This window comes from Sturnus vulgaris, chromosome 6, assembly GCF_052056855.1.
Source record: "Sturnus vulgaris isolate bStuVul1 chromosome 6, bStuVul1.hap1, whole genome shotgun sequence".
Lineage (NCBI taxonomy): Eukaryota > Metazoa > Chordata > Aves > Passeriformes > Sturnidae > Sturnus > Sturnus vulgaris.
The window spans coordinates 33,275,693-33,289,889 of NC_142248.1; the positions used below are offsets into that span (position 1 = coordinate 33,275,693).

Here is a 14,197-nt window from a genome sequence, read left to right on the forward strand (position 1 = left end):
GGGGCCGGCGCTCCGCGGCGCCGAGGGGCAGAGCGGGGCGGCAGCATGTCCACCAAGGCGGAGCAGTGTGAGTGGGGCCGGGCGGGCGCCGGGCCGGGGTCCGTCCGAGGGGAGGGGAGCGGGGCCGGGGGCGCGTCCCGCCGGTGGCACTGCCCCGCCGGTGGCACTGCCCCGCCGCCGCCCGCCCGCCCGCCCTCCCGCCGGCCCGGCGGGGCAGCGCTGCCCGCGCTCCTGCCGCGCTCTGCGGCGGCCGCGGCAGGCGGTGCAGGGGGAGGGGGCTGCCGGCGTTCTGGCGCTTTCTGTCGGAGCCGCCGCCGGTGCCGGTGGCCGCAGCCCCCGGAGAGCTCCTCGCTGTCCGGGCGGCCCGCTGGGGTGTCGGTGTGTTTATGCAAAGGCAGCGCCGACGGGGGAAATGAGGCATCGGGGGCGAGAGTTAATATCGAGGCGGCCGGCTCGGCCCCCCGCCCCGCGGCGGGAGCGGTCCAGCCTGCCCCGTGTGCCGGCGCTGCGCCTGTCCCGAAGGATGCAGCCACCTGCGGGAGCAGAGGTGACGCACGCCTTCCGCCCTGCAGGTGGGCTTGCAGTCAGATGGAGCGAGAAAAGCCGTGTCGTTCTTGCCCGGGCCGCTCATCTTTTGGGGGAATGTAGGCTGGTGTTTGTGTCTTGCCTACAGGCCGCCTGCCACAGTTCCCTCCCGCAGGTGCCGGCATCCCCCTGGCCGCAGCCAGCCTGCCTCTGCCTCTGCTTGGTGTTGTAACCACCATGTTGGCTAGATCTGATCCGAGCATCGTTAGATGACATGGTGGTTGGGATACCTGCCTCTGGCCGTGGAAGTGCTCCCCGCTGTTGTTGCTCATGACACCTGGTGTGTCTGCAAGAGCCCTGATGGGATGCTGAAAAGAATATAATGGAGTAGTCGAGCTCATCACCCATGTCAAAGCTACTTTCCTGATGGTTATGAACAGGCAGTCTGTGACCAGGAGGTTGGATTGATGTTTGTCATGATGACGTGATGTGATTTGACACTTCACATGCTGAGACTTGCTCTCTTCTTCCTCCAGGTCACTGAGAAGGATCCTTGTGTTTATATATGCCTATGCTGAATAACAAAAATAATACCTGTATTTTTTTCCGTTAGGGCTTACTCTTATTTACAGTGATGGATGATCTTGCTTTAAAAATATTCTGCAGATGTTAATTTATTGCTGTAAAGGTTTAGTTCTAGCCTCATAAATAGAGGCACAGTGTTCTGACTGTTACAGGAGCCCTTAATTGTGCAATGTTTGGATCTGTACCATTGTTGTTTCTGCCTTCCCCACCTTCCACCTGAGTTCTGTAATTTTTTCTTCTTTCATACGATACGTATATGTTAATTATGCTTCCTTCTCTCTGCCATGTGGAAAAATTTGTGCTACTTTTTGTCCCATCACTGGCTATGGCGTCTTCTTCCTTTTCTATTCTGCCTTCTCTGTTCCTCCATTCCTAATGCTTTTGGTCTGCTCTGTTTGAGCTTCTCTTTCATATTTTATCCTTGGCTGTTTTTTCTTTTCATCCCTTTGTGCTTTTCAAGACACTCATCTAGGCCTGCCATGTCCCTATTACTCTTTATTTAAAGACTTACTTAGGGTCTAGATTTCAGATCTTTCTGCCTTCTAATGTTCCTTTCCATGATACTCCAAGAAGAGTATTTGCTTAATGGACATACCCTGTGCATTCTAACCTGCTGAATGTATTTTTTCTACCAAGCCTGCTTCCCTGACTTGTTCTTATGGCATTACCAAATATCTTTGTCTCTACATAACTTTAAGATTCCCTCACCAGCAATTTTTGAGTAATGGACTCTGACAAGGATGTGTCGGTGTGCATACGTCACTACCAGTCAAACTTTCAAACCCCAGCTGTCACTGTTGTTGCTTCTGCCCTCACTGAGTGACAGGCAAGAACCAGAATGTCTTGGGAAGGACTCAAGTTACAAGTCATAATGAATCTCAGTTTACCAAGAGCATCAGTGAAACACTACGACTGAGGAATCACACTGACTGGAACAGAAGATGTGCTGGTCTAAACATGAATCCCACAACTCTTGGGCAGGTTCTGTGAACAGCAGGTAAAATGGTGTCAGTCTGGGAAGTTGACTGGAGAAGCTTCTCTTTTTTGTGACCACACACATCTTGTATTGCATAGCACATATATCGACAGTGACTTTCATTATTTGACTCTCTGCAGCATGCCTGAGGTGTTCTGTTGTATTCAAAGAAAATTAATTCTTTTTCACCTTAAAAAGCAGTAATTGGTGTTTAGTTGTGGTAAGTAATGTCCTGGGAATGCCTGATGCCTGCTCTGTTCCCCTCCAAGACAGTGGAGCAACCAAGGCCATCTTTGAGGACTCAGTGGTTTCCCTCTTGGTTCAGTCAGTGCTTACATGGGACTGATGAGTTTAGTGAGGTCTGTGTAGGTGCTGGAGAGATACATATTTGTTTTCTGTGATGACCCTATGACAGGGTGACATCACTTTTTGAAGTGTGTCTCTGAGTATTGAGAAACTCAGAAAATTGGGTCATTCACACACTTGCTGTCACGTAAAGGCTGGCAAAGTTTTTGCTCTGGGGCTTTCCTTCAGAAGTTTCTTTGTGTTCTGGCAGGTTGTGCTGAAATGGACAAAGTTTTGGGAAATATAACTGAGAAGTGAGGCTGAAACCTTTAGCCTAAAGCTAATGTTTATATTTAGGCTTTATATATAAGTTTTCTCTTTTGATATTTGGCTTGACACAATTGCACAGCAATGCAAATTAATAGAAATAAATGGATTTCCATCTTTATTACAAAAAATTATTTTAAATGCTTCTAGATACCCTATGCTCTTTATTGAAAGTTAGTAGCTGTAGGGAGGCACACAGCTCTCTGAAATACATCTAGATCTGAATTCTGTAATAATCTTTGGCATTTTGTTACTCCATTTAATTTTCAGATATCTGACAGTAGATCATGGCAGCCACAGTAATCTGTGCACCTTGCTGTGAATTGTTCTTAGTTGGGTACTGTCTTGCATAGTCTGTGTCTTTTACAAATATACTTGGTTACATACTTTTTTTTTCCCCTGACAAGAGAAAGTAACATCACAAAATACATTTATGAAGTAATTGCTTTCTTAATCTAGAAAATAAACTAGTCAGTTATGGCTAGAAAATAAACATAAGCCAGTTATGGCTGCTGTCACACAGGATAACTCCTGCACAGCACAGTTCGTGTGCCACAGACCTGTGTGGTGCCCTGAAAGGCTCTGGTCTTGCTCCCACCTATCCCGAGGAGATCTGAGTCCGTGTGACAAAACTTCTGTTTTCAATTGTTTGAGGGGAAGGGATAAAGTTGTGATTGGTTTTTAGTTATTCATTAATGTCAGCTTAAAATAAATGTGTGAAGTAAAATACTAAAAGATGAGGAAATATAGATAAAGATGCTTATGCATTAGACAGTGTCCATGGTTGCATTTTTGCTTATTAGACCCCAGCCCTTCAGTGACGTGATGGATTTTCTCCTTGTGATGAAGTCAGGTTATTACCTGAGGGACACTTTTGTCTGTAGCTGTTTCGCTTGCTGCAGGAACTGGGGAGTGCTGTCCTTACAGCAGGAAATAAGTTATAGAATGACCTTGGTTGGGTGCTGCAAGACTGGATTTCTTGTCATGCATTCAAGAAAACAGTATTCTGCATTTGATGATTATTTGACTGTTCCTCATTTTATGGATAATTGACTTAAGATTGTCAAACTTCATTTCTTGTATGGCCGACCACCCAGGGAATATTTTGTTTTGTGGATGTGAAAGTCCAGTGTGTACTGTTACCTATACTGGCAAAATGGCTCTCAGTATCCCAAGCTGAGCCTCCAACAGTATTTACAGACTCTTTTCTTTCCGTGTCTGCCCATCAGTCTTTCTCTACAATATGGATACAATGTCACCCCTTCTCATTCAACTTGACAGTGGCACAGAAAAAAAAAAAAATCAGGAAATTAATGAACTGTTCAGCTGTCTCAGCAGTGAGATGCATAGTGATTTCTCCCAGGTAGTTAGTACCTTTCTGTTCAGTGAAGGACTTAATGATATTTATTCCTTAATAAATGCCATATGATCATGAGAATAAAACAAAGTGTTGACTAATTGCTTGTTTAGGAAGCATGATTTATCTTCCACACTGAAGGAGCCCTGTAGGGGAGCAAGGTATATATTGGTCTAGTGAAAGACTGTTATAATCCATATGCTTAAGGGCTGAAAGAATTCAGAAGCATCTCCCTTTTTAACTGCTTGTTACAGCCTTGGTGCACTTTTAACATCATGAAGGGCTCCCAGGCAGCTGTGCTTTTGTGCAGCTTTCATGTCTGCAGTGCAGCCCTCTGCCCCAGCCAATGCACTTTCTCTCAGCAGACTTGATTAATCTGAGTGGAGCAAGAGGAGTTTTGTGTGTGTAGGTGTCTCTACATGAGGCTGTCTTGTGCTGTATAGCCAATGCAACTAGGGGAAGTAATCACTTTTCTTCCCAATACTGATCAAGGATTCCTATTAGAAAATAAACCCACTGTTTCTTGTAATACAACAAAACTTGGTTTCAGTGAAGGTGTGCACCTCCTACTGCTCTTTGAAATCCCCTTAGCTGCTTGATCACACTTCCTAAGACAAATAAACAACAGACACTTTGCTCTTTGAATATCTTTTCATATCTTTAGTTCATTGCATGAAGTAAATGTATGGATCACAGTAAATCACACAAGGTCTCTCTGTCTTCTATCTCTGCTTTGGCTGTAGAAATACTTATCTATCTCACATGAACCTCCTGTGATCCAATGACTCATTCATTATAAATGAATCTTGAGATGCTTGGAGACATGGAAGAAGTGCAGAGTGATAAAATATATTTTTTAATTTGCTAGCACTAAGTTTGCCTAATACAGATATTCACTTCCATGTGTTCTCCCTGGCACTCTTTTACAAGTTATTCAGTCAGAACAGAAGGAACAGAGATTTTTCTGTTTGTTGAGTTTAATACTTAGATTAAAAAAAAAAAGAGAAATGGAAGAAACAGACACGACTCCGTCTGCAAAAAAGCCTAAATGAAAGTTTTTGTGTTTGTCTTTTTGTCTTTTATGTAGTTGCTTCCAAAATCCGTTACCTTCAAGAATACCACAATCGGGTTCTCCACAATATATACCCTGTGCCCTCTGGAACTGACATTGCAAATACTCTGAAATACTTTTCTCAGACGTTATTGAGGTAAGTTTTGACTAATGCTCTTGAAGAAAAAAAGAGCTAAAGAGTTGTAAGGGATATTGATTGGCTTTGAATTGGTTGCCAGATTTAATGGGTCAATGGTCAGCCAAAAAGAGTCAGAGCATAATTTAAGAAAAACATGGTATGAACAAATCTCTTCAGTGGCTGTTGCCCAATTTGCCCAGTTAAGCCCCCTTACTGAGTGGCTGATTCTAGAATAAACTTGGTTGATTATGCATTTGCTTGGTCCTAAGACTTAGCTGAACGCACAAACATGCTGAACTTGTGAAGGAAGGAGTTTGTGACCTACAGAGTTTTAGATGTGTATAATCATGACCTCCTTGACAGTCCTGGTGCCTCAGAATCCCAGAGTGACAGGGCAGACAAGCAAGCAGAGCTTGCCATAGTTCAGCTGTTCTGGGTTCTGGTTCAGTCCCTTAGAACAACAGGAGTAAACACAAAATTTATGTACAGATCTGGATTTGGATGGCAACAACACATCAGGATTGTTCTGATCCAGTGTTTTTGACTTAGTCTAATGTTTAGTAATAATATATATTACTAAATACCACATGAATACAGAATGCATTATGAATAGGAAATACTACCTCTTGTCCTTCTAAAAAAAAATAGGAAAAAATGTGAGGCTTTTTTAGGAATAGCGTACGTTTCACAGTGCTGCCTAGTGGATTCATATTTCCAAATTGTTTTTAAAATGGCTTTTGACCATGAAGAGGGGATTTTTATCTGCTGGTTTTGGCTGGCATTAGTTTTCACGTCCAGAAAAATGCAGTTCAAATTGCATTTCTATGCATAGCTTCCTTATTTATACCTGGAAAGATTGTCCCTGATGTCAGAGGGTAGTTTGGAAAAAAATGCTATTTGCCTCATTTGAGGAGGAAACATTAACAAAATACAATGTACCCATATATTTGTACATATACTCCTATGATGTATACAGGTTGAGAAGCAAGAATTTAAACTTGAGAGAATGAGTTCATTCTAATATTCGAAGAGCTGGGATACATCAAATATTTCTTGATCCTGTTTAAAAGGAGAGACACATAGGCAGAAATACTATTTAGTGGAACACCTGTTCACAGCAAACTTGAAACCTCCTGTTTACTTTTGAAAATTTCAAGAGCAGAACTGTTTATTTCCCTCCTCATTTAAACTGTTGAAGAAACTTACAACAGCCAGTAGGCCTTTATGTTTGAAGGTTAATAAATTAAATTTTGTCTCATTGTATTGAGCAGTGGGAAAAAGTGTTCAAAGAATCACTGAATCTGAAATGTGTCTCGGTTCCCACATCAGGCTGTTATGATGGACTGTTGGTACAACACACACTTAAATTGCATTTAACTAATATTATTTATGACAAGATAGCTTTTGCTTAAGTACTGTGAGCCTTTAAGCTGTTAAAGCAAGAAAGTTGGACTAGATTCTGAATGTGTTCTCTTCAAGCTGTAACTACCAAGTGCAATAATGAGATATGTTTCTTTTTGGTCAGAAGCTCTCTGGGTTTATGTGAAACCAACAAGCACATTTAGAATGTGCTGCTTAAGGAAACATCTTTATACCACTCTGTGATCTTCTTCTTTCTAAACAGTACAGCTGACCTGTCCTGTTGATAAATTCTTCACACTCCAGGAGCAGTGATGTTCCTGGGCTTACTGAAAAAGCTTTGCACTTAGCAACTATGAGAGCAGATCAGAAATCAGGGCAGCAATTACACAGTCAAGCAGCTGCATTTGCTTTATTTCATGTTCAGAATGGGACTGAACCAAAATCCTCTTGTTGATAATGCTGAACCCCATGGGGCAGAAGTGATACTCATATCTGATACACAGATCTACACAAATGGCTTTGTCCTTCATGATCTGGGATCTGATCAGCCTCAGAACTAAAAGGGTATGAGAAATTGTTGCCAGGACTTGGATCTAAATTTAAATGAACTGAGTTCTGATACTCAGCAAGGTCAAATTCACATTCTAAACCCCTGTAACTGGGGAGTTTGAATTGTGGGTCGAAGGCTGAGTGCTATGGTTGAATCAGTATAAGTTTATACACTTTCTGATACTAAGAAAGAAGATGGATAAAAAAGCAAAACAACACACCCTGTATTTAGTGTGGCAGATGGAAAGAAGGAAACTCCCACCTACTGTGTGCAGATCTCTGCAAGATTTACCCTAAAACTAAGCAGACTGGTTAAGAACCTCTCTGAAGAGTGTGTACAAAAATTTCTTTGAATATTTTGCATGCTGAGTCTCCTTTCTGCCTCCTACACTGAGACTCCATTGTACAAGGTTTAACATCAATGATAGAAGTACATGGTGGAGAATAATCTTTCTAGCTTAACACAGAGCATATGCAATGAATTTGGGCTGTTAGGGACAAACAGTTCTTGTTGAACATGTATAATCATAGAAATAATGGAGGAATAGTCAGAGAAATTCCACATAATGATTGGGTTTTACAGAAGTAGATTTTACTGTTTATTACGCTTTTACCTTTCTGTGTTATGGACACGCTGACTGTGTTCTTTTCAGTGGGATGTGCCCACTGTTTTGAATCACATTCATGTGTGGTGTCATTTTGCTGGCTAAAGATGGATTGCACAAGAGATTAATTTGCTCCTTTGCTCTGTATGCAGCCTCCATAAATTACAAGTTCAGGGGTGGGGGGGAACAGATGTGGAATGACTGAAAAAAATAAATTCCTTATTTCTATAACAAACATCACATAAAATCACCATACACAATGCATAGCACATTGATTCATTTAGTTCTCCTTTAATTTTCTCTTTGGGAAAAGCATTTCTTTACATTACAGCATGAATTTGTTTCATGCCCTACTCATTTTCAGTGATTTCTCCCTCATTTGAGGAATGATCTAAGACTTAATAAGCATCTCACAGAAAAGCTTATTCTTTCACATTTTACAGAAGAAAATTCTCCATATGTATTTCTAAGTAAAATACTTTATGTGAGGCATAGTTATAAATGCCTTGGTGGCTAATTAATGGTCAAGCCTGTTTTGCTGCCTTGGTGAGATGTAATTTCACTTGTAGGCATTTTAGGAAATCTTTCTAAGAAGGCAGTAATTTTGGGATAGATTTGCAGCAAAGATATACACATCTTGAAACAAGTCTTGGTAGCTTTGCCCCTTATTGCAGAGCAAGTTCAGTATGGAGTAAGTTCAGTATGGAGTTACGATTTGCAGATACTCCAAATTCTCAGTACTTGGTTTGAATTGAACCAGAAGCAAATTGCAGTCCTTCTATCTCTGTCCTAAGGGACTTCCTAGATTTTCAGATTTGACTCCTCTGTTTATTGCCTTTTAAAAATACAGGTCAGACAAAAACTTGGATATAAATTTTTGTGGTTTTTAAATTTGTATTTTAATAAATTTATGTGATTCCAGCTGGAATTTAGATCTAGTCTTATTACTGTTAAACAAAAGGTTGTCCTGATGAGGATACAATAAGTATGCTTTGGCATTTAATCCAGAGATGTGTCTGTAGCTCAGTGTAAAAAGAAAGGATTAATATCCTTTCTGGAAATAAGTACACTTGGAGTGATGTTTTGGCAAGTAAAGAGATGGGTAATTGGTATTATCTGTTGGTAGACAAGAAAAGAATATAGTGTAGTACCTTCAGTCTTTAAAAATAAGCTACAAAATACGGCAAATGAACATCAAGCAAATTAAAAGGAATCAGCACTCTGATAATTAATTTTTAAAGTCATACTAGATCTTAGGTGATGTTCTGATACAATTTCATAAACACCACCGTGACAGTGATCATGTTTCTTTTACTGGACATTGGGTAACAGAAACCAAAATAATCTGCCAAATATGTGAGGCATATTAAAAAAGAAAAAAAAGATAGTTTTATAAGACAGACTGTGTCTATCATCTCTGACTGCAAGGGTGATGTAATAGTAGCCAAGTAACCATGTGATAGTAGCCACTTGGCAATGAACTGTTTTTGTAAAACTGTTTTTATATATGGCAAATGAATGACACCTTCTCTTATAAGCACCTTAGCAAGAGTTTGGCTTACTTGTGTAAATTGTTGAATTGACTTGGAGGTAAGATTTGCTGAGGTGATTATATGGTAGGGATTTCTGTACTGTTAAAGAGAAGAGAGGTTTCCAGAAGTGCTCTCTCTTGATATAATTCTGCTCTACACGAGTCAGTGGAAATCTTAGTTATTGTCTTGTCTTTAGTAAGTTTTATAACTGACTGTGGGAACAGAGTTAAACCAACAGCAACTGCTTTTGGAAATCCCAATGACTGAGAGGTTCAAAAGTTGCTGTAAAAAGGAAAAAAAAAAGCATTGTGTGTGGGTTAATATATTTAAGAGGTGTATTACATTTTATAGGCACATATGGAGATTATGAACTAACCCTATAATTGCTTGATAACTAAAATATAACACTGCTTAAGTGACAATTTATTTCTATTTAAAATAGTGGGGTTTATTTTTAAAAATAAATTAGATTACCATGTTTACAACCATGTTTTAAAACTACATAACAAGCTGGTTGACGTATAGCCTCTATTTTGATTCCCACTAAATTCTTTTTATTTTTTGAAATTATCTCTCCTTTAGTTTATAGTGAGTTTTGTTGAATAATAACGTAAGTAACAGCAGGAGTGTATGGTAACATACTGTCTGATCTGCAGTTACATAATTGGTCTTGCTTGCTTAGCCCTTAGATTTTTGAAGGTAAATATTTACCCAAGGAGTGTTTGTATTCATAAAGCAAAATGTTTCCTCCCTAAACATGGGCAAAATTAAAAACACACATAAACAACCATTATCATTAGCTCACAAACATATGCTAAAGACCATCTACTATATATTATTTTATGACTTTTCCAAATGTAGTTTAGTTAACATTTTAGAAATATTATATTATTTCTAAATCCATGTGCCTGTTTAAACTTCATTATCTCAAATGATACTGAGTGAGTGGTCATGAAACAGTATCATAAAATACATACAGACATTATTTTAATGCAATAAACATGTGATTTTTAAGACTATCTTAACAAACGCACATGTTTATTCTTTGCTAAAACATGTTTCTGCAAGTGCCACACCTATATTTTGCATGTTTTCAGTCAGTTGGCTCAAAAGATTATAGGGGGGAAAAAAAGAAATCTCTCAAAATCCTTAGAATCTCAGAGCAAAATACCAGCCTGTTTTGACAGTTAAACACTTTTAATTCTTAGAATTTTTCTTAACTGTGAAACATGGGTAGGGCACTGAAACATGCATTTTTATATTTTTGCTCCTTATGAACCAGATAACACATGAGATGCAATGAAATTTTCCTAGATGTCAATTTTTAATTCTCTTATCTTGAAGCATGGAATTAAATGGTTGCTAGATTTGTAGACATGCTGGTTTGGGTAGTGATTGCATCTTATGTGGGATGTATCTGGTCTTTTATTATTTGTTTTATAGTGTCATTTCAATGTAATGTGCTGTTCTTTGTGTCTTTGTTGTCTCTTTTTTTTCTTTGTCCCCCCAACAGCATTTTGTCCCGCACAGGGAAGAAGGAGAATCAAGATGCCTCCAATTTGACAGTGCCCATGACCATGTGTCTTTTTCCTGTGCCATTCCCACTCACCCCATCTCTAAGACCACAGGTCAGTTCCATCAACCCTACTGTTACTCGCTCCCTCCTTTACAGCGTCCTGCGAGATGCTCCATCTGAACGTGGCCAGCAAAGTCGTGATGCTCAGTTATCAGACTACCCATCTTTGGACTATCAAGGACTTTACGTGACACTGGTGACACTACTGGATCTAGTTCCCTTGCTACAACATGGGCAACATGGTAAGCAGGCCCCTGAGTGATTCCAGTGCTGTGAATCCATGAGTGGTGCATATATCCAGTAGAAGAGATGGGCCTAAACTGACCTGGATCTGGATGTCAAATCTCCTGGGATGCATTTATATCCAAGTGTTCTGTCTGACTTTCTTAAATAAAGGATGTTTCTTGCTAAATGTGGATCTGGGTTTGAATTCTGAGGTTGTCTGATTTTTAGTGATGTGCTGATGGTATGTAACTAAAATACAATGGTATGTAACAAAAATTAGACAGATGGGTGTAAAAATACCCAGATTTTTAACTTGAATCTGGTGGGATAACTTCAGACTGTCTTTTTGGGGTGGATATCTTAAAAATACACAAAAAGCTTGCTGATATGTATCTGGCCTATAACAAATACACAGATTGAGTGTTCTGGTGAAGGTCCATCTCTACACAGAATACAATATATATCTAATTGAAGGAAAAAAACACAGTAATTGTGCTTTGAGATGGCTTTAAAATACCGTGTAAAAAAGACAGCAGCATCTCTGTCTGATTCAGAGAAAAATAATATTCTCTTATGTTTTAAATTAGCTGCAAGCAGTTTTTGTGGCTGTATTGTGTTTGTATTGTTTTCCTTAAGTTGCTCTGCATCTGTCTGGCTTGTTAATCTGTTTGCCTTTCCATACTGGGATTCAGTAGTCCAGTATTCTCCTTATGTATTAGCCAATATTAATTTCCACTATGGAATCATGATGTATTACTTATATAGTTCATTAGAGGAAGATGGTTGTCTATCTCATAATGCTGCTGAAATTCTTCAGGAGGAAAGTTGTTTATTTTAAGTGCTGAATTCCTTTTGAGCTGGTAGCAGTATGTTTGAATCCAAGGCTGCTGCACTAGGAAATGGTATAATTTTGCAAAAGCAGGGCCCATAGCAAGATACAGACTTGTTTACTTCAGTTCTTAGAAATGGTGGAGTTAATTATCAAGAAAGTCTTTTCCTAAATAGATAACGTGATAATTAACAATCAATGGAGACCTGTAAAGAACAAATAACATTGGGCAAACATATTTTTTTTAATAGCAGCACAGTGGCTCTCCTTGTGTAGTTTTCCTGTCCCTTGTCACATTTTTGCTGCTGTGTCATTTTCCATCCTAATAGGCAATCCTGGGACATGGTCCCCACTTGAGTAAGAAAAGTACTCAGGGGAGTCATTACCAGTGGCTTGGCAGCTGGAGGGTTATACCAGTAGGAAATCTTACAGGAGTCTGTGCTGGGTCTAGTCTTACTAAATATTTAAATATTTTACTTAGCTGATAGAATTTGGATTTAAAAGTGTTACCAAGATGGTTGCTAGCATGTGCTTTGTGTGAAAGATACATGATTCAAGTAATTGTGGCAAGTTGCATTCTGTTTTGAAGCATCTCCAAAGGAGAAATGTCAAATACTGTGTTTAAGAGAGAATTTAAAGGAAATAGAGGCAATACTAGCTTGGAAGCTGTGCTGCAGAGAGCTCTGGGTGTTAACAGGAGATCAGAGAAGACCATAAATCACTAAGATACAAATATTATTCTAGCAATGTGTAAACATTTTTTAATGTATGAGACACCCAAAGCATTATGTTTATTATTCTAACAGCCCTAGCAAAGCCTCAGCTGGAGTAAAATTTTCAGCTTTGTCCATCTAGCTTCAAAAAAAACGTGTATTATTTGTGAAGAGTCCAGAAAAAAACAAGAATTATTTGATATTTAGAAAATGCGAACAGTGAGAGAAAACCAGGAAAAAAAATGGTTTATCTAGCTTAGACAAAAATGGAAGTGGGATGTGATTATCATATGAAAATATGTAAAGGTTGCTGTGAGGAGAAATAAACTAAACCAATCTATTTTTGGTTATAGTTGATCAGGATAAGAAGTTATACACTTAAATAGCAGCAATGGACATTTTTTTATTAAAAAGATCTTTACATGATAAAGATGATGAAGCATTAGGATGAATTGACAGGAGGAGTGAACTGTCTTGCAGGTTTTTAAGAATATTTTAGATAAATATGTGCCAGGAATAATTTGGTTGACTCATGCTTGGGGCGAGAGGAGATCACTTGCTATTTTGTATGGTTTTGTGTGTGGAGAATTAAATTTTGCCATACAACCTGTTATTTATTTCTTCCTCAGCTTAGTAATTGATTAAAAGAAATATGTATTTTTAAACAGAGCAATCCATGTTGTTTGGGTAAGTACAACTGCTGTGCAAGGCAATCCTGAGCTTTGGCCCAACCAGCCAGGTTGTAAAAGACATATTCACCAGCTAAATACAGTATTACAAGAGAGAAGCACTCTGTAGTGTTGAGGGTCTGTTTGGACTCTTGCACAGAAGATTAGCCAGGACCACTGAAATGGAGTGCCAATTTTAATTTTATGCCATGACCCAGGATATTTGCAGCTGCAGACCTCTCTGTGCTTTAGAGCCAGTTTAAAATCTCTCCAGCTGTGCAGGTGTCATGTACTTAAGGCTGGGGAATAATTAACAAACGTGTGAGGGAGGCCTTCTGATGTCTTTGGATTGTGTACAGGTTCATACTCAGGAATTCATGGAGTCTGTAACCTTTGTCATTGATGCTGTAGCCTTTGTCAGAGAGTTACAGCCACCAGCTCACTTTCTCGTTTGGGAGAGAGTACAAAGTTATTCCACAGTGCCCACACAGACAATAAACTATGCCTTCCCTTTTGATCTTAAAAATGTTGCACAGTTATTAAGTATCCTTTCCAAAGAGTTACAATATGATTTATTAGAATAAGTATAGAAAATCTTGATAAATAATCCTATCCTTTTAAGCGCTGGCCACTTTTGGCCTCAATGGTTTCCCTGGAAATCAAGATCTGTAGTTTAATCACATGTGGTTTGAAAAATACAGTGACATTTCCTGCAGTCAATATATGTGAGGTACTTTGCAGAACTCTTGAGGGTAATTAAGATAAAGTTCTTATTTTAATATGACTGATAAAGACTGGAATGCTTTTTGCAAAATCTGGCCTTCAATGCAATGTGCATTTCAAATTCTGATTTTAGTAACATCTCTGCTAAAGTTCAAGCCATTGCACATTAA

The 14,197-nt window shown here is 39.3% G+C and overlaps 1 protein-coding gene across 7 annotated transcripts in view; it reads left to right on the forward strand.

Annotated features, from left to right (window-relative positions):
* UNC79 (unc-79 subunit of NALCN channel complex) overlaps positions 1-14,197 on the forward strand; it is a 106,729-nt gene continuing 92,532 nt past the window's right edge. For 4 of the 7 annotated variants that reach the window (XM_014884499.2, XM_014884503.2, XM_088166172.1 and 1 more), the window contains exons 1-3: positions 9-67; positions 5,143-5,263; positions 10,807-11,111. In XM_014884499.2, coding sequence (XP_014739985.2) covers positions 46-67; positions 5,143-5,263; positions 10,807-11,111 — 448 coding nt within the window. In that variant the 5' untranslated portion in view covers positions 9-45. Of the gene's footprint in view, positions 68-798; positions 2,108-5,142; positions 5,264-10,806; positions 11,112-14,197 lie in introns of those variants that run through there. The other 3 variants (XR_015804218.1, XM_014884501.2, XM_014884496.2) reach the window with 3 other exon arrangements.